The sequence below is a fragment of the Bombus affinis genome, chromosome 13, assembly GCF_024516045.1.
Source record: "Bombus affinis isolate iyBomAffi1 chromosome 13, iyBomAffi1.2, whole genome shotgun sequence".
Lineage (NCBI taxonomy): Eukaryota > Metazoa > Arthropoda > Insecta > Hymenoptera > Apidae > Bombus > Bombus affinis.
Genome location: NC_066356.1, coordinates 2,990,256 through 3,013,301, shown reverse-complemented (window position 1 = coordinate 3,013,301; position 23,046 = coordinate 2,990,256). Strand labels below are relative to the sequence as shown.

Here is a 23,046-nt window from a genome sequence, read left to right as displayed (position 1 = left end):
GATAGGACTAAATCTGGCTGAACTAAACGAAGACACTCTGATACCTACAAATGATAAGAGAATTTTTTATCATATAATTAACAAAATATCGTTTCGAATCCAGGTAGGATAAATTTTTAAGAATGTAACATAAGATAAAAAAGATAATAGAAATTTATAAAAAAGACAAGTAATGAGTAATATAAAATAAGTACTACACATTTTATGTTATACTATTAAAAACAGAGAAAGCAATATTTTTAAATGTTATATTTTATTATCTATCACTTTAATATGTTTAAACAATACTTCTTGTCTTTAAATTTATTTGTTAGGGTATATACGAAACTTAAATGAATTTTGTGGTAGGTTATGTTTATGTCGCGTTTAATAAATGAAATCTATATAATAATACAATAAGAAAAGTATTCCTTTAAAACTACGTATAATTATCTGGTTTAAACGCAATTAAGGAATAGTATGTTTAAAGAAAATATAAATAAAACATTAAAAAGGTTTCTTTTCCTTTTAACCAAAGTATACATATGTATATATTTATATATACATGTGGTGAAAAGCATTTACTAAAACAAGTAATATTATCAATATACACGTATATTAAAATAACTACAAGAAAGTTCTTAATTTCATATTTATAAATAGGATTTAATAATAATAAATTAACTGTATAAAATAAAACTAATGTCCAAAATAAAGTTTTACATATTTTAAACATATGTTACATGTAACATTATAATATATTATCATAAAAGTTACTTAAAAATTGTACGTATATTCATATATATGTATATCGCAGATGCTTCTATATTCTTTGATGGAGCCAAAAAATTAAAGAATTTATACACTATCATTTTTTACATAAGTAGTAATTGCAATTGAGTATACTTTGATGTACATATCTGTGGATTAATATATAATATTTACATTAATTTAAAGTATAACAAAAACTATGTTAATTTAGTTTCTTTATTATATAAAAGTAATATAGATTACGATCCAGAACCTTTTTAAAATAATTATATGTAAATTTAAATGGGAAAACTGTAATAGAACTTTTTAAAAATTTTTTCCTCTTAATTCTTTTATTTTAAGCTATTATTTCATCAAATTTTTTAATTTTATAAACCATGCATAGAATCTAGTTATATGAAATATGTATGATTTATTATAGCAAACCTATAATATTTTAAACATGAATGGTATAATACCTGAAATGGAACAAATCATTAGTCAACTTGAAAGGGGAACTGTAGTAACAAAATTTTTTTCAAGAAAAAGACCAGAAAAGAAAACTCTTATGATAAGAAGAGAAACTAGACAAATTGTATGGTCACGGAGTGCAACATTTAGACCATTTGATGGTTCAGGTAAAAATACTTTAGCTTTTGAAGATATTAGTAAATAATTTATAGGAACAACGTTATTTTGTAATTCAAAAGAAATGTTACTAATTTACTAATAAAAATAAAAATTGATTGATTGAAAATGTATAAGAGGACTAACAAATGTGTAATTTTATACATCAAAGAAATAGTTATCCTACAACAATGTACAATTGAAATAAATTTTCACCTAACATTTTAGGCACACATTTTGCATGGTTATGAAGATATATCTACAGCAAAAATGGGCAAAATATTATCTGAAGATACTATTTATAGGTCAAAAACCTGAAGGAAAGGTCCTTGTGAATAATGTTTATGGGTGAGTTTATGACAAAGATACAATCTAAATCAGTTAATGACTTGCATCTCATAAGCTTTTATGTACATGTTTTATATCTCATATTAAATTAAACCATTTTTTTCTGGCCTGGTTATCCATTTTGATATTGAATTAAATATACAAATATATATGCATATCTTGGTGGACATTTCCTTCATTTTTGGTCTACAAACAAATCTGCCCATGGATACTGTTGATATATTGAATCAGCCCCATGGGATAGCATGGGTATTTGATTAAACTCAAAGCTTTTATAATAATTATTATGCACTGTTTGCATATATTACAGCAAAACATGCATATGTAACACAATAATTGAAAAAATACAAATACTTTCTAAAGCTGCTTTTATTTCTTCAAATGCTTAATGTTTAAAAGCATATTTTTGCACATTATATTAACATACAATATTATATATATATGTACTCGCAATATAATATATATACATATATATATGTATGTAGTTGACATATATTATACTGTATTCTATTTTTGTATTAGACATATTACATACACTACTAAATGCATTAAATAACATTTTGTCATTTGATTTTAGTCGAAATAAGAGAAATCAAAGAAATTAAAGTAGGGAAGCATTCTAAAGATTTTGAGAAGTGGCCAGAAGATGCAAAAAGGATAGAAAATCTTAGATGTTTTGTTGTATATTATGGTTCTGAATTTCGCCTTAAAACTCTTTCAATTTCTGGTAAAATTTATTTTTAAGTTTTTATTTCTTACATAAATATCATTTAAGCTATAATTTTACAAGTGACTGTTTTTATATATTCATTTCAGCTCTTAGTGAAAAAGAATGTGAACTTTGGGTAAAAGGATTACGTCGGTTGGTTCAAGATACTATAAAAGCTCCTTATCCTTTACAAGTTGAAAGATGGCTAAGAAAAGAATTTTATGCAATGGAAAATTCAAGGGAAACGTAAAAAATTATATTTTTATTTATTAATTTAAGTTATTTTTAAGATTATTTAATTTGATATTTCATATTTTATAGAGTTACTTTAAAAGATATAAAAGCATTTTTACCTAGAGTTAATTGTAAAACAGCAACGAATAAACTTAGGGAACTTTTTCAAGAAATAGATACAAGAAACAGAAATGAACTTGGCTTTGATGATTTTGTTGCACTTTATCATAAACTCATCTTTGATCAAAGTGTAAGTTTTTTTTATTTATTAATACATATTTTTAATATCTATATATGTTGTGTCATCTACTATTTTTGTATTTTTGTAGAATCTTACAGATTGGAGTAAATTACTTAATTATTCTAAAACGGGACAAATTGTTACAGTACAAGAGTTCCAAAATTTTTTAATAACTGAACAACAAGATCCTTTAGGAAATAATGAGGTTGAAGTATCATGTTTCATTAGAGATTATTTACAAGATCCTCAAAGGGATGTACAGGAACCGCACTTTACGTTCTCGGAGTTTATCGATTTCCTGTTTTCGAAACAAAATTCCATATGGGATTCAAAATATTCGCGAATTTATCAAGATATGACTAAACCTCTTGCACATTATTGGATAGCATCATCACATAATACGTAAGTATGATTTTTCTTTTGTAGAGGAATAAGTATTATAAAAATAAATAGTCCATTTGCATAAAATATTCTTACAGATACTTAATGGGAGATCAAATTAGCAGTGAAAGTAGTTGTCAAGCTTATGTTCGTGCATTAAGAGCTGGATGTAGATGTATAGAACTTGATTGTTGGGACGGGCCAGATGGAATGCCCTTTATTTTTCATGGCCACACACTCACTACAAAGATTAAATTTTTAGATGTTATTAAAACCATCAAAGAGCACGCTTTTGCTACCTCTGAGTAAGTATAACTATATATCTGTTTAATTTCTTATCTTAAAGGTTAAAATATAAATATACTTCTTGCACAGTTATCCTGTCATTTTATCCATTGAGGATAATTGTACTTTACCACAGCAACGTAAAATGGCAATTACAATGCAAGATGTATTTGGCGATATGTTATTAGTTCAACCTGTAGATAAAAATGAAACTTCTTTACCATCACCGCATGCACTGAGAAGAAAAATTATATTGAAACATAAAAAACTACCTGATGGCGTAGATGAAACATCATTTCTAATTCGAAATGATGAAAGTAGGCAAGAAATGGATCTTCGAAATACAGTTAAAAATGGCATTCTTTATCTTGAAGATCCCGTTGACAGAGAATGGAATCCACATTTTTTTGTATTAACACAACAGAAACTATTCTACACAGATACATTTTCTAGAACCCAAGAAACTGAACACGATGATGATGAAGAAACTGTAGTTCGACGACCGACTGATGTATGTATGCACAGTAAAAACGTTCTGAATGAAATTTTGGAATTTTATTGTATTATATTTATAATCGATTATAATACAGGGAGTACCGAACGATGAATTACATTTTGGAGAAAAATGGTTTCACGGTAAATTAGCAAGAGGAAGAGAAGAAGCAGAAGAATTACTACGACGTTATTCGCACCTCGGTGATGGCACATTTTTAGTTAGACAGTGTGTTACATTTGTGGGCGATTACTGCCTTTCATTTTGGCGCAAAGGAAAAGTAAATCATTGCCGTATTAAACTGAAACAAGAAATGGGTCAAACACAATATTATCTGATTGATACAAATTGCTTTGATAGTTTATATAGTTTAATTACACATTATCGCAATCATCCATTAAGAAGTCAAGTAAGAATAAACAAAATTAAAAATTATAATTAAATCTGATATCATGGTTCCATTAATTAACAACTTTATGATGAAATAAATAGGAATTTTTAATCACGCTTCAAGAACCTGTTCCACAACCAAACAAACACGAAGAAAAAGAATGGTGGCATGCTGAATGTACTCGAACTATAGCCGAAGAAATGTTAAAACGAATTCCTACAGATGGTGCATTTTTAGTGAGACCAAGTGAAAAAGAAAGCAATTCTTATGCTATATCTTTTAGGTAAAATTTTTGAAAGTATTAATTGTTATTTAAAATAATATTTTTTAAATCTACTTTTACTATGTTACAGAGCAGAGAAAAAAATTAAGCATTGCAGGATTAAACTAGAAGGACGTTTATATACTATTGGCACTGTACAATTTGAAAGTTTGGTTGAATTAGTTAATTATTATGAAAGGCACCCGTTATATAAAAAAATTAAATTAAGCCATCCTGTAAATCAAGATGTTATTAGAAAGATGGAATTGGTAGCGTATTTTACATTTTTATTTATTAAGTTATACTTTCTGATCTTATTGAATTACTTCATTATATTCAGGATATAGATGATGGATCTGTTTATGGCATTCCTGGTTATATGGACCCTACTAGTTTTACGTCAAAAGTAAGTTATAATAATAAAAGAATAACATATATGAAATATATGAGACATTTAATTTACTTTAAAGGTGACTGTAAAAGCTATATATGATTATAAAGCAAGGAGGGATGATGAATTAACATTAGTAAAACACGCTATAATAACAAATGTACATCGACAAAGTGGTGGTTGGTGGCGAGGAGACTACGGCGGTAAAAAGCAACATTGGTTTCCCGCTAGTTACGTGGAAGAAATAAAACCGCAAGAAAGCCAAGGAGATGTAAGTAATTCACAGATCATGATCTCAAATATTATCATTAAATATAGTTATAAGTTATCTTATTTTTGCTTTCAGTCAGCAGATTCTATGATGTTTGGTAGCCTACAAAAAGGCTCATTAGACATTATGGGTGCTGTAGTTGAATTAAGAGTAGGGGGTCGATCTGGATTAGAATGGATACTAAGAATACAAAATCCAAGTATGTGTTCAGTATTTGAAGTAGCAACTTCATCAAAAGATACAGCACTAGAATGGATGTCCAGTATTAAAGAAACTGCTCAAAATGCCAGTGTTAGAGTAAATACATAAGTTTCCTTGTTTTTAAAACATTACCTAATAAGATTTCAATTTAAATAACCAATTACACTGTTAAATGCATTCTAATTTTTTTTTTAGGAAAATCAACACAAAGAAATGGAACGTGCATGGAGAATAGCTAAAGAAATGTCTAATCTAATAGTTTATTGTAGATCCGTTGCATTTAATTTAGACAGAATAAAATCAAAAGGTTTTGTATTTAATGAAATGAGTAGCTTCCCTGAGACAAAAGCTGAGAAACTTATGTGTCAGCAAGAAAACAAGTTTTTTATAAAATATCATCAGGTGAAGCAATATAAAATTACAATAGACTTAATTTTCTAGTTAGAAGACAAGAATGTTTACAATTACAATTTTGCAGATTCAATTTAGCAGAGTATATCCAAAAGGACAACGTATCGATTCATCAAATTATAATCCTGTGCCAATGTGGAATACTGGTTGTCAGATGGTAGCACTGAATTATCAAACTGGCGATAAATCAATGCAGCTTAATCAAGCAAAATTTAAAGAAAACGGCAGTTGTGGTTATATTTTAAAACCGGAATTCATGTTTAGAGATGATTTTAATCCGTATGATAAAAACTGTTTACATGGAATAGAATCACTTAAGTTTTCTTTAAAAGTTATTGGTGCAAGACATTTAATTAGATCAGGAAGAGGTATAGCTAGCCCTTTCATTGAAATTGAAATTATAGGAGCTGATTTTGATTCTGGTATAAAATTAACAACAAGAACAATACGTAAGTATGAAAATGTGATATTATGATTAAATATTTCGATACATAGACAGTGGTAAAATTAATATTATAGCTGATAATGGATTTAACCCCACGTGGAATGAATCATGCGAGTTCGAAGTTTTTAATCCAAACTTTGCCTTCATACGATTCATTGTGCAGGATGAAGATATGTTCGGTGATAGTAATTTTATTGGACAAGCCACTTATTCTGTATGTATAAAATATCTACAATTTTTAGATTACTAAATAAATATTTTACTATTTTTTAATACACTTCTATATTTAGGTCCGATGTTTACGACCAGGATATAGAAGCATCCCACTAAAAAATAATTATAGTGAAGATCTTGAACTCGCATCATTATTGATACATCTTCGAATTACATCTTCAGCCGTAAGTATAAAATTTTATTATTATTTATTTCTATTACCTTGTTAAATATATTTCTATATTACAAATAATTATTGTAGACACATTCACATAGTTTGTGAAACCAATAATAAATTACAGACTTTAAGGTGTTTGATACCAGAGATGAAAAAAGGTAAATGTTCAAAATTTACATTTCTTCATAAAGTAGTTCTTACATTTACGTATATAGCATTATATAATACGAATTCTATCATTTCAGATTATTATTTAACATAAATACTATTACATGAAATACTTTAATCAAAATCTGAAATTAACTGAAATATTATTATAAAACAGACTGGTTATCTACAAGGATTGAAATCAATGATTATGAAGGAATATACTTTTCTTTTTGTAACCAATTACATAGATAATTTAAAGACGTTATTTGCTATGTATGATATAAACAAAGTAGCTATTACAGTATTGAAAAAGTAATAGATATTAAACACAGTCGAATATGAGAAAACGCAATATCTTTAAAAACGTGACATATTAATAAGATGAGATTCAAAAATAATCTTTATTATATGTAAAAAGATCATTGTGATTTAGTATAGACTATCTTTATACTTTTTATGTAAAGAGTAACAAATCAGGCACTGACATATTAAGATACATCTTCAAGTTGTATTATATATCACTTCTTTCATTCAGACAAAAAGAGTAGATACGAATAACGAAGCCTTCAGCTATGATATATTTTAGACTGAATCAATATGTACAATACGCTTCTAATTCTTTTAATTAGAATGGTATTTTCATATTAATACTATTTATTTATTGTTTCAATGCTATATAATTTTAATTTAGTAATGTAGTATATAAAAAAACTAAATGATGAGAGGCTCATTACTAAATGATATACATACATATGTATTGCCTTTCATGTAAAATCATAAACTTTGGGCTATATAAAATGAGATATAAATGTACTTATTGAAGTAATGTATCATGAAGTTACGTATTCAGTAATAGTATTGGAAACCAGAAGAAAAATAACTCTAGAAACAATTAATTAAACTTACACACTTATTAAGAAATATTGCAATAAGAATATTATATCTCATTTATATGTTACATATTTTATATTCATAACATTTTTTTATCATCGTTCCTATTGATACAAACTTTTATATTTAAAAATAATATTACTATAAATTACTTGTTAGAAACAAGGAAATAGTAATGGAAGTTTTTGATATAATTTTATATAGTATATTAACCTTTTCGCTACCGCCGTTTAAGGAAAAAGTTGTTATTCACAGCCCAAGTTTCAAATTTTCAACATGTTACATAATATAACATATATTTTTACATATTTGTGATGTGTGGTAGCAAAAAGGTTAAGCGCATTATTTGTATACTTCATGACTTTTTGTTTTACATTATAATTAAATAATATACTATTATTTAGTAATTTTAATAGAAATTTAATTTAAAAAAAAAATAATTTTTTGTATAACTTCTTGTTTTTATAATATGTTATAATTATAATAATATTTCACTAATATGTCTTCATTTTGTAATAGTTAATTTAAATATATAATAACAATAACTCTATTGATTAAATCAGCTTCCTAAAATCACATATATGATTAAAATGATAAATTATTCCAATACCACATACATATTAAAAATATATACATATGTATATTCGGTATAATTAAATACTATGTACACAACAAATTCATAAAAATGAAGAATAAAATATATGTTATTATTTGTTCATTATTATACATCTTATACATATCTTTTACAAAAAAGAAAATGAAATATAGAATTTCCTTAATATGAAATCAAATTTAATTTTAGTAACTTTAAGTACTAACTGTAGAACTATTTTTCATATATATTAAATGCATTAATGCTGAAAAAGAAAATTACATTCTTCCTTATTTCTATATATTAATGAAATTCATTTCTTAACTATAGTCTATTTTATATATAGCCATGTAGTCTTAATTACATATAGTTATATAGTCTTAACATAATCTTTTAACTATGAGTTTCTTTCATAAAGTTTCTCCCTGTTATTGCCTAATATATGTAAAAAATAATTAATGTAGAAATTAAAAGAAACGATTTATGAAGTAAACACTTTATTAGATGAAATGTGTCAAAAAATAACACCATATATATTTATTAATTCTAAATGTAGAATTCTGCATAACTGAAAAATGTAAAATATTTTGTTATGGATAACTTATTCATAACTTATTCATATAGGGAATTTTTAAAATATAGTAGATATAAAATTCTGATTTATGTTTTTTTAACTTCAGTTGTAAACAAGTTACAAGCTATTCTTAAGATATTCATCAAACAAAAATAGAGCTACAGAATGATCATTTCCAGTTAATAAATTCTTCAAATCATTTATATAGCCGGCTAAATCTCGAACACGATCTGCCTGTGGTTCTATGAATCTCTCTTCAACATAATGAGCAACACCAGCATCGTTTATCTTATCATTCTTTGTAATGTCATGATGTATATTCAAGGCTTTATTTGCAAGCTCCTTTTGTCTGTCAAGTGCTTTGGCTAAACTGTGAAGTTCATTCAATTCATATGTTACTTTTCGTTCGTAAGTCTAAAAAAAAGATATAAAACATTAACAAATTTTGACATCTTTGTCTCTTTTTATGTTACACAATATATGAATTATAAAGTGCAACAATCAACATACAGGTTCCGTCAAGTGTGGTGGTTGATTGAAGTCCATTGTGTCACCTCGTTTGGTAACATATTTGATTATGTTAATTGCATCCTCCCACAATTCATCAGAAAATTTACGATATAATTTCTTAAATCCATGACGTTGATCTTCATAATTTCCAAAATAACTAGACATTAGCAGAAATTCGAAGCTGACTCTAACATTAGCATTTGCATATGATTGAAGATCAATCAGAGGATGTCTTTCAATATGTCCATATTTTGCATTACAGTTTAACATTGATTTTCCATCTAAAAATTTAAATATTAATATATTTATATAATAAAATATTAAATATTTCTGTATCACCTTTTGGTATTGGGTCACATACTGCTAGTGAATCATCATAGCATGTATCTTCAGCAGCAGCAACTGCCAGAAGAATGGATAATATTCCAAAGAACAACATGTTTTCTGCAATTTTAAATAATAAATAAAATTTTGAATATTTGTGCTATTTAAATATAAGGAATCAAGTATCTAATATTATTTTAATTTATCTAAAATTGTTAAAATCCATTTTTATTTCTAATATCAGTTTATTAAGGAATTACAATCTTAATAATTTTAATAACTTCAAAGTACATTACAAATGCGTGATTAATAATAACGACGTTAAATTTTAAATAGTATGTGTAACTAATTTCACACTTATAAGAATATACGAAATTAATAACTGAAAAGCGACAATAAAGATGTACGATAGCCCAGTTACGAATAGAATACTGAATATGGCTTAAGATACAAAATAAATGATGTGGATTCGCACATATAATACGTGTACGTCACGCGCCTATAATATACAAAGAAAAATTTATATTATCAATAGATATCAAATGCTGTACATCGGTATTTTCGTCATTACATTTATAAATGCGCAGTATCTTATATATCAAATGATAATGAAATAACATATAATTAAAAATTTGTCGTTATTGCATTAATTTTATCTTCTATTTATACTATATAAATATTTGTACATTAATAAATGAGATTGAAATTGCTTATATTCACATACCTGATCAAATAATGTTCTTGTACAAAGGAAGGAAACGTGAATACTCTCGCTTCGACGTTCTTCCAACAATGAACGTTGAAGAACCGTGTTCGTTGGTAGTTTTCACACAGTCATAGTCAGCTGATAGGTAGGGCGCATGCGTGATAGAAAGGGGATAGAAAATTCCAGTTAGTCCCCGTCGACTACTTACGAATGATACGCATTTGTTGGTCAATTATTAAATAATCGATGATCGTACATCGTGTTTAGTTCACATACATTCTCTTATCTAGCTTCACTAAAAGCAGCCTTCTATACCAGTGCGTATAAAGGTTGCTCCCGAAAAGTAAAATTACAAGTGCTTTCGCGATTTTTCGAATTCTAGCCTTTGAAAGAATTCAACAATGAAGCTGATTTACATTTTCCTCGTCACTTTTCTTTGCATCAATGGATCACTAGGAAATAAACTTCAATGTAAGTCTATTATTTATCCTACAATGTTTGTTTTGAATACTCTTTTGATTTTTGTGTAAAAACATCGATTAAGGTTAGCATGGTATTTCCTAACAGATTCCCTTGTGATTTCTTATCCTCTCCATTTTTAAGTCCGTATTGTCCTCGGACAAACTGTTTTGTATTTCCTAAAAAGATGCTAAACATACAGGTATGGTATATTTACCAATTTTAATATGTTTTAATTAGCACCTAATAATAAGCGAAATAATATATGTATATAATTATAATCTGTTCGTGTCGTAATGCAACAACTTAATACGCATATGTATTCCTCGTAAACAACTTCTTTTCCTTAAAACGTAACATATGTAAGTAAGACATATTGTACATTATTTTCTTTAATTCGAATTTTATTTAATCTAAAATTTCAATGTGTTTCAAATAGCAATATTAAAAGTTAAATAATATTAGCTTTAAATATTAATGTTCTAAAATTATAAACATTATCAATTACCTCTACATTCTATGCTTTAATATATTAATTTTCATGTAATATTTTCCTGTTATTGTGAAAGAACATAATTTTACATATTGCAATGCGTTTAGACAATCAATATCATTGTTAATATTTAACATTAACAATTCTCAACATTATCGTATATAAGAGACTATTCCCTGGACTCTAGACCATTTATATATATTGTCAATAAAATGTTGAGAATGTTAAATATTGACAATAATATTGATTCTCTGAAGGCTCCTTTATATTCTTTGTCTGACTTTTGGACATTTTAGGTAACTGAACTTATTTGTCATGAATATGATTTCATAGCTCTCATTGTGTCATTATTCGCATGTATAAACATTGCCAGAAATATATATTAGATATTATGAAAATGATTATGATGCAATGCCTATAATATAAATTTTTTAATTTCCTCATTCATTGGATTATTTATCATGTTACATGTACTTTTACTATATATTTGTGTTCTTTGAAATAAATATGTATTTCAGATAATTTAACATTATTTTTATGTATAAAATTTGTATACTTTGTATGTTTTATATCTTATATATTTTATATTTTATATTATATTCTTTATATTCTTAATATTTTTTTAACCTAATTAAAAGTTATTATTTTATATGAATGAACAAAGATAAAATATTTCAATGTACATCATTATTGAAAATCCATGATCAATATTACTGTTGTACATATAACTAAAAAGAAAATTATTCTATATTACGTGCAAAATACATTAATAAAATAATATAATAACTAGAGCCAGTAATTATACTATAATAAAACTAAATTTGAAAAACTAAGTTCTATATACCCTTCACTATTATGTTACATTTTATGTATTTATTTATAATAATTTGTCTTGAAAATTAATTATTTTTTTGTATTAAAGAAATATTTAATACATAATTTTTTAAGTTTCAGAACAAGCTAATAGACTTTCATGATTCTAGACTGTTAATTAGTAAGCATTATCGACTATCTTATTTGTACAATGATAACACTTGATAAGCTTTACGTGACAATGTAAACGTATTGATTACTGCATGTTCTAAAGTCCACATTCAATATAAATGTGTACTGTACATTGTTCTGAGAAGTCAGATAATTTAATCTAACCTACTTTACATCATTGACTTCATTTTCTAATATCACAAACTGGTTTTTGTTTCAGCCTTAAATAAGAGCTTTTAGCATTTATTCTAATTTTATGATAATTATTTTTTATACTAGTTTCATTTTTATCTACTATAGTATATATGTTGTTTATATTAATACATCAGAATACGTGTATTATATCAGAAAAAATTAAAAATAATATTCAAAGTTAGACATTAACAAAATAATGACAATTGAAGTAATTTGTAGCTAACTATATATTTTTATAATTATAAAAGATATGAGAGTATAATCTTATCCTAAGTGTATACAAGATTTCATTAGATTTGATAAATTATATGTGATCATTGCTTTATTATCTATTTATGATTTCAATAAGTAATATATCTACAGTATTGTGAAATGTTACAATAGTATTTCAACATATTTTGTAAAAAATGTTATATATAGTTTTTTTTAATATCGTTTATTATTTTTAGCTGTTTTTATTTCTTTATGTATCATTTAAGATTTTAATGAAATATATATTATGTATTTTTGTCGTTAATAAATACTTAATTAATACTTGTAGGTACATCCAGATCTGTATTTGATATACCAAAGAATTGGACGCAAATGGCTAATTCATGCACGAATGAATTGAAAGCTCAAGTGAATACTGAGATTAATGCTGCTATGACTTATCTTGCAATGGTAATTGCATTTTTTCATTGTTTTACAATGTATTTTGTTAAGAAATATTATATTTATATATTCTTCTTTATTTTAGGGTGCTCATTTTGCTCGTGATACAGTTAATCGTCCAGGATTTAGCAAGTTTTTCTTTGATTCTGCCAGTGAAGAAAGAGAACATGCAATAAAAATTATTGAATATCTGTTAATGCGTGGTCACTTAACAGATGATGTTAGCAAACTCTTGGACATCAGTTCGGTATGCATTTAGAACTATTTTATTATAAATATAATTTTATTTTAATTTATGTTTTATAATGTACAGTTTAACCATATAATTAAAAATATACAAATATTGTTTTTAGCTGGGACCATTGCGCGAAACCTGGAGTAACGGCATTGAAGCTCTAAAAAACGCTCTTGAATTAGAAACTGACGTTACAAAAAAGATTCGCAATATTATCAAACACTGTGAAAAACCAAAAGACAGCAACTTCAATGACTATCATGTAAGTTATATTGTAGAAAAAATGAATGTGATTACAATCTTAAATTTATTTTATTGTTCCAAATTGATTAATTTCAGTTGGTGGACTACCTCACTGGAGAATTTCTAACTGAACAATATAAAGGTCAACGTGATCTTGCAGGAAAAATTTCAACTTTGGGCAAAATGATGGCAACAAATGGAGTATTAGGAGAATTCCTGTTTGATAAGAAACTTTTGAATAATGAAGTTTAATTTGTACTTGAAATAACAAAAATTGTACTCCAACATTGCATATGAAATTATGGCCATATTTAGAATGAACTATGTATATTAGGTGTAAACGATAGAGTCCGGTTGTAAATTAAAACTTTAAAAAGAAACACCCATTCATATAACCGCATCTAGGACCGTACGCGTTTTGTACAGGTAATTTAAATGTTGAACTGGGAACGTTATTTGTAAATTACTATTTCATTTAAAATCTTTATAATCAAAACTATATAGCAATAAGTCTTTATTACTTCTTATACAATAATAATTGATGTATTAATAAAAGTTAACATGTAATTAAAGATTAAGACATATACTTTTGAAAGGAATAGTTTCAAATTGATATCGTACGGTCTTACAAGAGACTCGATACTTCGGTATTTGAAACGTATAAATTTTAGTTCATCACTAAAATTTATAATTTTACGACTGCGCTATATCGTTTCCACTTACAGTAACTTAGTTTTATTAAATTTTAAGTTAGTATCAAAGATATAAATTGTGTTATATATAAAATATTTTTCTAAATGTGGTCTGTAATATAGACATACAAGAAACCCTGTTTACAAATGTTTGTTAAACTATAATAAATATATTACTCTTACCAAATAAATAAATATTTTAAAATTCATATAAAACACATTTTGTCCATTTTTCCTAGTAAAATATAAAATTGCTATTAAAATATAAAAAGTACTTTTATTGTGATAGTTTATATTTTAACCTACAACAACAAATTTTTAATTCTTATAAAGAAATTGTTCTCATTTATCACAATCGTAATCGTGATGCATAAATGTACATTAATACATTATTTTAAAAATTTGTTTATATTTCCCAAAATATTACATCCGTTTATATTGACACATATGTACATAATGATATATTGTATTTCATATTTTAGTTTAAATTAATGATACTAAAAGTAATATGTAAACATTAATTATTAATTTATTACGAAAATTTGATTTTTATCAAATTTTATTGTTACTATTTACTTATAAAAGATCCATACATCTATTTCACATTCTTAATATTTATATAAATAGGATTTGTACAAAAAATGTATATCAAAAATGTAATTTTCTTATGTTTAGTTATTAATATAATTTAATATTAATTTGAAGTTATTGAATTTTTTGGTCTTTACAGATCTTATAATACGTAGCGCTGTTAACTATGACTCTCACTTCTTAATAGAGTTGAATATCTTGTAATTTGTTTTCTATACATGATTGAATATTCTGGCCAATGAGAATAAAGTGTGGAAATTCGTTATTTTGAAATAGAATTGAAGATACAACGTTTGTAAGAGAATTTGTATTTCTTGCTTTAAACGTAAGTGTTTTAGTTATTGTTATTAATTTTTTAATATAATTATTTAGAATCTGGATATTGTTTCTTTTATTGATTATGTAAAATATTTTTAAAATATCAATTCATTGTAACCTTTTGAATAATGCATTGTACTTTATTCTTTAAATATTGTTTATAAAATTTTTATGCGAAGTATGTGTATATTTTAGAGTTTTAATTTTTTTATTAACATATAATGAATCTTTGTATAATTTTATAATTTTTAATTTTTGCATTATGTAATAAATTAATTGTTTATTAAAAGATTTCTATTTGTTAATGCTTTATGCTATTTTCAATCATAGGTTATATTTAAGCAATGCTGAAGGATAAAAGATCTAAGTCTCAAACACAAAAGGCAATTTCTCAAGTTGAAAATAATCTTAAACAGTTAAAGATATCAAAAGTAAGTTCTGTATTGACTGAGAATACATCAAGAAATACAGAAAATTTAAATAGTACAAACAGTCAATGCAATACTTATTTGGCAAATATCAAACAAACTAAAGAAAAGGGCTTTAAAAAGTCAACAGAATTGATGCCGCCACCTAAATTACCTATATCTTCTAACACGATAGCATATATATCAAATATAACTGATGATAACAAGGAAAATAAAACTGAAAAAAATAGAGACATTGAGAAGAATGTAGAACAAAACAATACAAATAAAAAGAGTCAAAGTGAAAAGAAGTGGGTTTTAACTGATTTTGATATTGGACGACCATTGGGAAAAGGAAAATTTGGAAATGTTTATCTAGCTAGAGAGAAGAAATCAAAATTTATCATTGCTATGAAAGTATTATTTAAAGCACAAATACAGAAAGCTGATGTGGAACATCAAGTTAGGAGGGAAATAGAAATTCAAACACATTTAAGGTAAAAAATTTTAATATTTATAGTAAAAAGAAAATATTGACTGTTATCATAAAAACTTCAATACCCTAAAATTTATTTAAATTTAAAATTACATTTGATCGTTCCATCTACTGCTACAATATAAATAATATCTTTTATAAGATGAATTAGAGTAAATGTACCATTCTTATTTTTCATATAGGCATCCAAATATCTTAAAAATGTATGGATATTTTCATGATGATAAAAGGGTATATTTAATTTTGGAATATGCCCCAAATGGAGAATTATTTAAAGAATTGAATGCACAACCAGAGAAACGTTTTGATGAAATTAGAACAGCAACATACGTATCTCAATTAGCAGATGCTTTAAAATATTGTCATAGTAAAAAGGTGATACATCGTGATATCAAGCCTGAAAATTTATTACTTGGTATAAAGGGTGAATTAAAAATGGCAGATTTTGGATGGTCTGTCCATGCACCCTCATCTAGGAGAAATACTTTATGTGGTACTTTAGATTATTTACCACCAGAAATGGTTGTTGGAAAAACACATGATCATACTGTAGATTTATGGGGACTTGGTGTGCTTTGTTATGAATGTTTAGTTGGTAAACCTCCTTTTTTAGCTGAAACTTATGATGAAACATATATAAAAATCAAGAAAGCTCAATATAAATTTCCAAACTTTATTAGTGAAGGTGCAAAAGATTTAATATCTAAGGTGAGTTGTTATTTTATGTTTATAAGATAAAAAAGTGCATTATTAAATAAATTAAATAATTAAAAAGTTTGACTACTATATGAAAATAATAAGTGATAACTTTTCATTTTTCTATTCTAGCTATTAGTAGTTGACGCAAATCATAGATTACCTTTAGAAGATGTTTTAAGACATCCTTGGATTGTGCAAAATCGAACAACAGAACCACATGTACCACAATGAAGTTGTTAAGTTAATAAGTTTTATATTTTGTCTTATAAAACAGTTATATTTCATTAAAAAAATATTTTTCAGCAAGAAATCTATTTTAGATATTTTTTATATTATTCCTAATATTGTTATTTTATATGTAAATTAAAGTATTATATAATTTGAAACAGTATACTACATGTTTTTTAAGACGTATATTCTATTAATAACTTAATTACAACATAATTTTAATGTAATCAATTATTAGAGTTTATTTCAGTTTTCTTAAGTTGAATTTATATTGTTATGTTTATTAACATCGTTGTTGAACACTGCTTTCATCTTTGCTTTCTTCCGCGGATGAAATAAGGATGAAAAGTGTTCATCCGTCGTGTTCCTCTAAAGTGAAACAGTGTAAATTCGGTTTTAATTTTGGAGTTTAACTTATTATATCTATATCAGACTAAAAAACAAGTGATATTATAACAATAAATTATAAGTAATAATTTGGAATAAAAAATATAATGTATAAGAAAATTATGTATATATTAAGTATTTTAATATTATTGGAATATTTGTAGGTAGTAAATTTACGTAAATGTTTTTCATAAATACGATGTTTTTATGTATACACATATCGTGTATATTAAGAAAGTGTATATTAAGAAATAAAATCACAATTAGTTATTTTTGTAGACAAATAAATGAAATAAGTAATTATAAAAAACTTTATTTATTGACAAAAATTGAATCATAAATTTTTTTTAATAATTTTTGTATACATAGTAAGCTTAATTCTTTTTTATTGAACTAAATAAAATTATTTTCATTATTCAAAAATATATCGAACATAAATTTGATTTGTTTTATAAAAATGTCATTAACATTTCTGTATTGCATATATTCTACACTTAAAAAATAAAGAACATCGTCAGTTTTTATTTTAAAACAGTAAATTAAGATCTAATATATTACATTTACGTCTTCGATCGACAGAGATGGACACTAGAATGCCTCAACTACAAAAATGAGGCTAAGGCATACAATATGTATTTTTTGCGTGAAATTCACTGTCATCTGCTTAAAAGTACTTTGCAATGGAAGATTTTTTACATGTTTATTTAAGATTTATTTTTATTTCACGTTTCCATAGGTTCCATGACTACATCTACTATAGGTGTATCTGTTGGAGTTTCCATAGGTGTATCATCAGATTTCTTTTTAATTGAATACAATTTCTTTAATTTTTCATAGTGTTTGATATCCTACAAGTTATACATGTATTGTTGTTATGCAATTAACCTATATTTATAAAAATGAATGTTTATTTTTTATTAATGAAACAAATGTGTTTACCTTCTCTTGTACGGACGGTCTTATTTTATCAAATGCGACTACAAAATGTCGCATAGAGATTTCTGGTTGTCCTGAATAATGCATATCCATTAATTCTCTTAATGCTTCTATCCCAGCTTCTCTGATTAAAGCTGCTAAGTCGGCTCCAGTATAACCATCGCATTTACTATTATATCCTATTTCTTCAAGATTTACATCTGCAGCTAATTTTGGTTTGGTTGCATTCTATAAATATACATTTATTTCTAAAGAGAACAAATTTTTTTAAAATGTTTTTTGAAAACAAAAACGTTACCTTTGTTAGTGCTCTTAAGATGTCAACACGATCTGCTGAGGTAGGCAAATCAACATATAAAATCTTATCTAATCTTCCTGGTCTTAATACTGCTGGATCTATAATATCAGGACGATTGCTCGCAGCCATTAAAAATACTCCTTGTCGTCCTTCTACTCCATCCATTTCAGTCAACATTTGGTTTACAACACGTGAAGTAGCAGAATTATCACCTTCTGATCGTCTGGGACACAATGCGTCCAATTCGTCAAAAAATATAACGCACGGAGCAGAATTCCTAGCTCTAATAAAACACTGTCGAACTGCTTTTTCACTTTCACCAACATACTGAAATAATAAAAGTAAAATATTTAATAATTGCATTTTATAATATTTATTATAATCATCTAAATTATTACCATATTTAAAAGCTCTGGTCCTTTAACAGAAATAAAATTAATACCAGCCTCATTTGCAATAGCTTTAGCTAATAATGTTTTCCCACAACCAGGTGGACCACATAATAATACTCCAGTTGGTGCTGTTAATCCTAGCGCTATAAATTGTTCGGAATGTCGAATTGGAGCCTAGAATATTAAACAAAAAAAATATTTTATATCTTTTAAGTACGTATCAAATTATTCCAATATTTTTAATTAAGCCAATATAAATATACTTACAAGTATAGCCATTTGCAATTCTTCTCTAATATCTCGTAACGAACCAACATCATCCCATGTAACATCAGGTACTGTTGCAAAACCTTCTCTTTTGGCTGATGGCTGAATTATATGAACAGCGGTTTCAAAGTCATTGTGTTCAATACATAAATTTGATAGTCTTTCTGAAGGAAGTGGCGGATCATTACGCAACCAAGTAAGTAACCCTGTTAAATCTGGAGATTTGGAATTTTCTTGTATTACATCCATTTCCAAAGTTGCTTGAAGACTCTCTGTATTACTTGTTTTATTTAACTTAGGAACATTATTTTGATTTGAGGTAGATGGTTCAATAGTTACTTCTTCGACTAAATTACTAGAATTTTCAAAACTTTCAGTTTTTTTCTCAGTAACAGTACTATGTTCTGGAATTTGTGAAGATTTATTATCTGGAACCGACTTCAAGTCTTCAAGTATTCTAATAAGAATATAAGAACATAAGAAAATATAATTGACCATATTAAATAAATTGATTTTAAAATACTTATTGAATATTTAAACAGCTACCTGTCCATAGCTGCCATAGCTGCTTCTCTAATTAATGCAACTAAATCGGCTCCAACAAAACCTGGTGTAAGTGAAGCTATTGTGGATAAACTAACATTTGGAGCAAGTGCTACCTTTTCTGTGTGCACAGCTAAAATCTTTGCTCTTGCATCTCTATCTGGTATACCTAGACACACTTCATGATCAAATCTGCCAGCTCTCCTTAATGCAGGGTCCAATGAATCAGGTCGGTTTGTTGCTCCAAGTACTAATACCCTAGTACCATTTTCTTTCAAACTTAATTCTGTCCAATAACATATTTTCTACTTGAGAAATTATTTTAAAATTAATGTAATTTACTGTAGTTTGACTATAATAGTAAATTACCATCCAAACATGATAACAGTTGTGCAACAATTCTTCTCTCCATTTCTCTTTGAGCTGTGGCTCTATGTGGTGCTACAGCATCTATTTCGTCTAAAAAAATTACACAAGGTGCTATTGCAAGTGCCTGTTCAAATAATTCTCGAATTCTTGCTTCGCTTTCACCTGATACTCCTGCTACCAATTCAGGTGCTGCTACTTTCAACAATGGTATATCTAACTCCTAGTTTTCAAAAATATTAAATAAATAGTCAAATAAAACCAATTATTGACACTAGACCAACTATTGACACTAAAATAGTATCTTACTCCTGCAATAGCATACGCCATTAAAGTCTTTCCACATCCAGGTGGACCATGAAGTAAGAATCCTCTTGGTGGAGATATACCAAGTTGCTTAAAGATTTCTGGATGTTTCATATGTGCAAGTAATTTACATACAGTTTTTAAAGCTTTATCATTTCCTCCTATGTCAGCAAATGTGACTTTGGATTCAGAAATTGGTATCCCTTTGACTTTCTTTATGAACATGAATTGACTACTATCAACATCTTTATCGCGTTGTCGCTTCTTTGCAGATTCTACCATTGTATTTGAGGTTGTTGTAGTAGCTGCTGTACTCACTGTACTAGTTTGTTGTATTTCTTTACTAGGCTATAAAAAGTAAATCAGGTAATGTCTCTGGTATAACATTATTTTGACATAATAGGCTTCATGTATCAGTACTATTATTTTGATGTAATTTTATATTAAATTATATTTGAAGTAGATGATATTTAACAATAATAAATTTAAGAAATGTAACTCTATTAAAGAAAGCTTTAAATTTACTGTTGTTTGTTGTTCGACATCTTTAGCATGCACAGCTTTTTCTATACCCGAAGATGGACCTGGTTTCTGTTGATCTTTCTCCACAATCTCGGGTTCATTTATTTTATTTGAATTTGACTCCACTTTGCTTACATCATCATCACTACTAATATCTATAAGTTCCTTATCACTGGAATTTCCATTCTGTTTGTTTTGTGATTTTTTATACATTTTTAAGAGCATTCCATCTAACACAGTATTTTGAGGATCTGACTAAAACCAATATATTTCTTTCAAAATTTACTATATCATATTTAAATATTATATTTATATATACCTCGACATCAACCTCTTCCTCTTCATCTTCATCATCATAAGGAGGCCATTCGCGAGAACAATATTTCTTTGCAAACATTTCTGTAAGTTCATCATATGCTTTACGCACTAATACCCTGAAGGGACCTCGTTTTTTAATACGGTAATCTCTATACTTCTTTTGTAAAGCATCTGCCATTTCATTAACGTCAATATAGACTTTATTTTCATTTTCATGCATATACTAAAACAATAAAAAAATTAATTATTCAGAAGTACTAAAGTATAAAGTAAAAGATGTACTAACATATTATCTTAAAACAATTAGAATTAATAATTATATTAAGTAATTTTCCACAAAATTAAAAATATTGAAAGACATAAAGATGTTCAAAGTGTGGAATAAAATAAAATTTTATTTAAAAAAGCAATATTATATACAAGTATTTAACTAGTTTGTATAAAATTATTGATATGTATTACACAGTTATTGCATATTATATTTTAAGGTTCAATGCATAAATTTATCACATAAACTGCATAATATAAAAAGTGTTGATTTTAGACACTTGTTAAATTAAAAATTTTAAAAGTTATAAAATAATTCAATCACCGTTTGTACACGTGATATTAGTAATTGATCCCGCAAGTATTTATGAGAAGAATCAATTTTATGTTTATTATTCATAGTTTTTGATTTGTAATCTCCACTAGATCCTTGTAATGGAATAATATCAATCGAAGGATTCAATTTTCCAACCTTCTGCATTTTTCTAATGTCAGGCGTCATGAACACTGTTGCAGAAATTAAATGATCACTAAAGTTTTATTTTTACTTCCTTATATGTTCCAACACGTGTTATCATGTACGTATCAACATTCTTTAAACACAAGTACGTTTTCGATTTTAGGAAACTTCAATACTGTAACTATAACCAACTATAACGAAAAGAAAAAGAAAAGAGTACATCTGTAGAGCGGGAACAATTTCCCTAGTAAATTATTTCATAAAGCTAGAAATAAAAAAGAATAATATATAGAGTGGAATGTATTCAAAGTCAAAGATCATTTCAAACTATAATTACGCTATGAAAAATTACATTATATAGTTTATTAATCTATAGAACATATTTTATAACAAAAATTTTCGACATTTGTTGATAATATATATTTTACTATATTTATATATTTTTCGCAATTACTTGTAAAAGAAATTTGAACTTAATTAAAGGAATGAATACGAGTTATATAGCTGCATTATCAGAGGTGAATAGAGAGATCGCCGATGCAATGTTAAAAAAAACAACTGGAAGATCCATACTAAAAATAAGGCCCTCTACCGGCAAACGGTTGAACCATATACACATTTTTTCTCCGCTGCTATTGGTGGGAGAAACATGCGTATGCACGGCGAGAGAGGAAATATACATTCATATCACTGACCAGTGAAAGTTAAGGACGAAAAAACATAAAAATTGCTT

The 23,046-nt window shown here is 26.5% G+C and overlaps 5 protein-coding genes across 10 annotated transcripts; 3 read left to right on the top strand and 2 right to left on the bottom strand.

Annotated features, from left to right (window-relative positions):
- Window positions 1–202: 202 nt before the first annotated feature.
- Window positions 203–8,575, top strand: LOC126923331 (1-phosphatidylinositol 4,5-bisphosphate phosphodiesterase gamma-1). 2 transcript variants are annotated; one of them, XM_050736690.1, is made up of 20 exons: window positions 203–344; window positions 1,172–1,367; window positions 2,282–2,431; window positions 2,521–2,659; window positions 2,735–2,897; window positions 2,977–3,290; window positions 3,368–3,574; window positions 3,645–4,065; window positions 4,145–4,456; window positions 4,540–4,721; window positions 4,792–4,969; window positions 5,041–5,106; window positions 5,171–5,362; window positions 5,438–5,659; window positions 5,759–5,965; window positions 6,042–6,423; window positions 6,494–6,633; window positions 6,710–6,817; window positions 6,895–6,968; window positions 7,056–8,575. In XM_050736690.1, exons 1-19 carry the CDS (start codon window positions 333–335, stop codon window positions 6,913–6,915), a joined length of 3,612 nt encoding a protein of 1,203 aa, XP_050592647.1. In that variant the 5' UTR covers window positions 203–332; the 3' UTR covers window positions 6,916–6,968; window positions 7,056–8,575. The 2 variants fall into 2 exon arrangements, with proteins under 2 accessions (XP_050592647.1, XP_050592648.1); XM_050736691.1 differs by lacking the exon at window positions 203–344 and adding an exon at window positions 1,585–1,704 and having other exon boundaries at window positions 1,220–1,367.
- A 348-nt stretch (window positions 8,576–8,923) lies between these two features.
- LOC126923347 (uncharacterized) lies at window positions 8,924–10,728 on the bottom strand. The gene is made up of 4 exons (XM_050736716.1): window positions 10,576–10,728; window positions 9,867–9,971; window positions 9,528–9,808; window positions 8,924–9,431 (listed from the first exon to the last, which is right to left on the bottom strand). Exons 2-4 carry the CDS (start codon window positions 9,964–9,966, stop codon window positions 9,135–9,137), a joined length of 678 nt encoding a protein of 225 aa, XP_050592673.1. The 5' UTR covers window positions 9,967–9,971; window positions 10,576–10,728; the 3' UTR covers window positions 8,924–9,134.
- Window positions 10,729–10,794: 66 nt separating this feature from the next.
- On the top strand, window positions 10,795–14,730 carry LOC126923348 (ferritin subunit). Its single transcript, XM_050736717.1, has 5 exons — window positions 10,795–11,028; window positions 13,230–13,351; window positions 13,428–13,589; window positions 13,696–13,839; window positions 13,917–14,730. The coding sequence occupies exons 1-5, from the start codon at window positions 10,959–10,961 to the stop codon at window positions 14,070–14,072; spliced, it is 654 nt and encodes a 217-aa protein (XP_050592674.1). The 5' UTR covers window positions 10,795–10,958; the 3' UTR covers window positions 14,073–14,730.
- A 531-nt stretch (window positions 14,731–15,261) lies between these two features.
- Window positions 15,262–17,333, top strand: LOC126923344 (aurora kinase C-like). Of its 2 annotated transcripts, none has more exons than XM_050736710.1 (4): window positions 15,262–15,428; window positions 15,752–16,325; window positions 16,507–17,032; window positions 17,153–17,333. In XM_050736710.1, the coding sequence occupies exons 2-4, from the start codon at window positions 15,766–15,768 to the stop codon at window positions 17,252–17,254; spliced, it is 1,188 nt and encodes a 395-aa protein (XP_050592667.1). In that variant the 5' UTR covers window positions 15,262–15,428; window positions 15,752–15,765; the 3' UTR covers window positions 17,255–17,333. The 2 variants fall into 2 exon arrangements, with proteins under 2 accessions (XP_050592667.1, XP_050592668.1); XM_050736711.1 differs by lacking the exon at window positions 15,262–15,428 and adding an exon at window positions 15,581–15,599.
- A 605-nt stretch (window positions 17,334–17,938) lies between these two features.
- On the bottom strand, window positions 17,939–22,877 carry LOC126923333 (nuclear valosin-containing protein-like). 4 transcript variants are annotated; one of them, XM_050736693.1, is made up of 12 exons: window positions 22,768–22,877; window positions 22,179–22,360; window positions 21,588–21,809; window positions 21,272–21,523; window positions 20,750–21,094; window positions 20,444–20,663; window positions 20,078–20,360; window positions 19,532–19,988; window positions 19,271–19,438; window positions 18,873–19,199; window positions 18,578–18,802; window positions 17,939–18,486 (listed from the first exon to the last, which is right to left on the bottom strand). In XM_050736693.1, coding segments are annotated over exons 1-12 (2,808 nt in total). In that variant the 5' UTR covers window positions 22,769–22,877; the 3' UTR covers window positions 17,939–18,360. The 4 variants fall into 4 exon arrangements, with proteins under 4 accessions (XP_050592650.1, XP_050592652.1, XP_050592651.1 ...); XM_050736695.1 differs by having other exon boundaries at window positions 22,807–22,824; XM_050736694.1 differs by lacking the exon at window positions 22,768–22,877 and having other exon boundaries at window positions 22,179–22,594.
- Window positions 22,878–23,046: the final 169 nt, after the last annotated feature.

Bases quoted from the DNA above. Each gene is read 5' to 3' on its own strand.
- LOC126923331 (XM_050736690.1), top strand. The intron at 4,457-4,539 runs GTAAGAATAAAC...TGAAATAAATAG, and splicing joins ATCATCCATTAAGAAGTCAA to GAATTTTTAATCACGCTTCA. The intron at 5,966-6,041 runs GTGAAGCAATAT...ACAATTTTGCAG, and splicing joins TTTTTATAAAATATCATCAG to ATTCAATTTAGCAGAGTATA.
- LOC126923347 (XM_050736716.1), bottom strand. From the start codon at position 9,966: ATGTTGTTCTTTGGAATATTATCCATTCTTCTGGCAGTTGCTGCTGCT. The intron at 9,809-9,866 runs GTGATACAGAAA...TTAAATTTTTAG, and splicing joins ATGTGACCCAATACCAAAAG to ATGGAAAATCAATGTTAAAC. The intron at 9,432-9,527 runs GTATGTTGATTG...TCTTTTTTTTAG, and splicing joins CACCACACTTGACGGAACCT to ACTTACGAACGAAAAGTAAC.
- LOC126923348 (XM_050736717.1), top strand. From the start codon at position 10,959: ATGAAGCTGATTTACATTTTCCTCGTCACTTTTCTTTGCATCAATGGA. The intron at 11,029-13,229 runs GTAAGTCTATTA...TAATACTTGTAG, and splicing joins ACTAGGAAATAAACTTCAAT to GTACATCCAGATCTGTATTT. The intron at 13,840-13,916 runs GTAAGTTATATT...GATTAATTTCAG, and splicing joins GCAACTTCAATGACTATCAT to TTGGTGGACTACCTCACTGG.
- LOC126923344 (XM_050736710.1), top strand. From the start codon at position 15,766: ATGCTGAAGGATAAAAGATCTAAGTCTCAAACACAAAAGGCAATTTCT. The intron at 16,326-16,506 runs GTAAAAAATTTT...TTTTTCATATAG, and splicing joins GAAATTCAAACACATTTAAG to GCATCCAAATATCTTAAAAA. The intron at 17,033-17,152 runs GTGAGTTGTTAT...TTTCTATTCTAG, and splicing joins CAAAAGATTTAATATCTAAG to CTATTAGTAGTTGACGCAAA.
- LOC126923333 (XM_050736693.1), bottom strand. The intron at 21,810-22,178 runs GTGATTGAATTA...TTATTGTTTTAG, and splicing joins TAATATCACGTGTACAAACG to TATATGCATGAAAATGAAAA. The intron at 20,664-20,749 runs GTAAGATACTAT...TTTGAAAACTAG, and splicing joins TGGCGTATGCTATTGCAGGA to GAGTTAGATATACCATTGTT.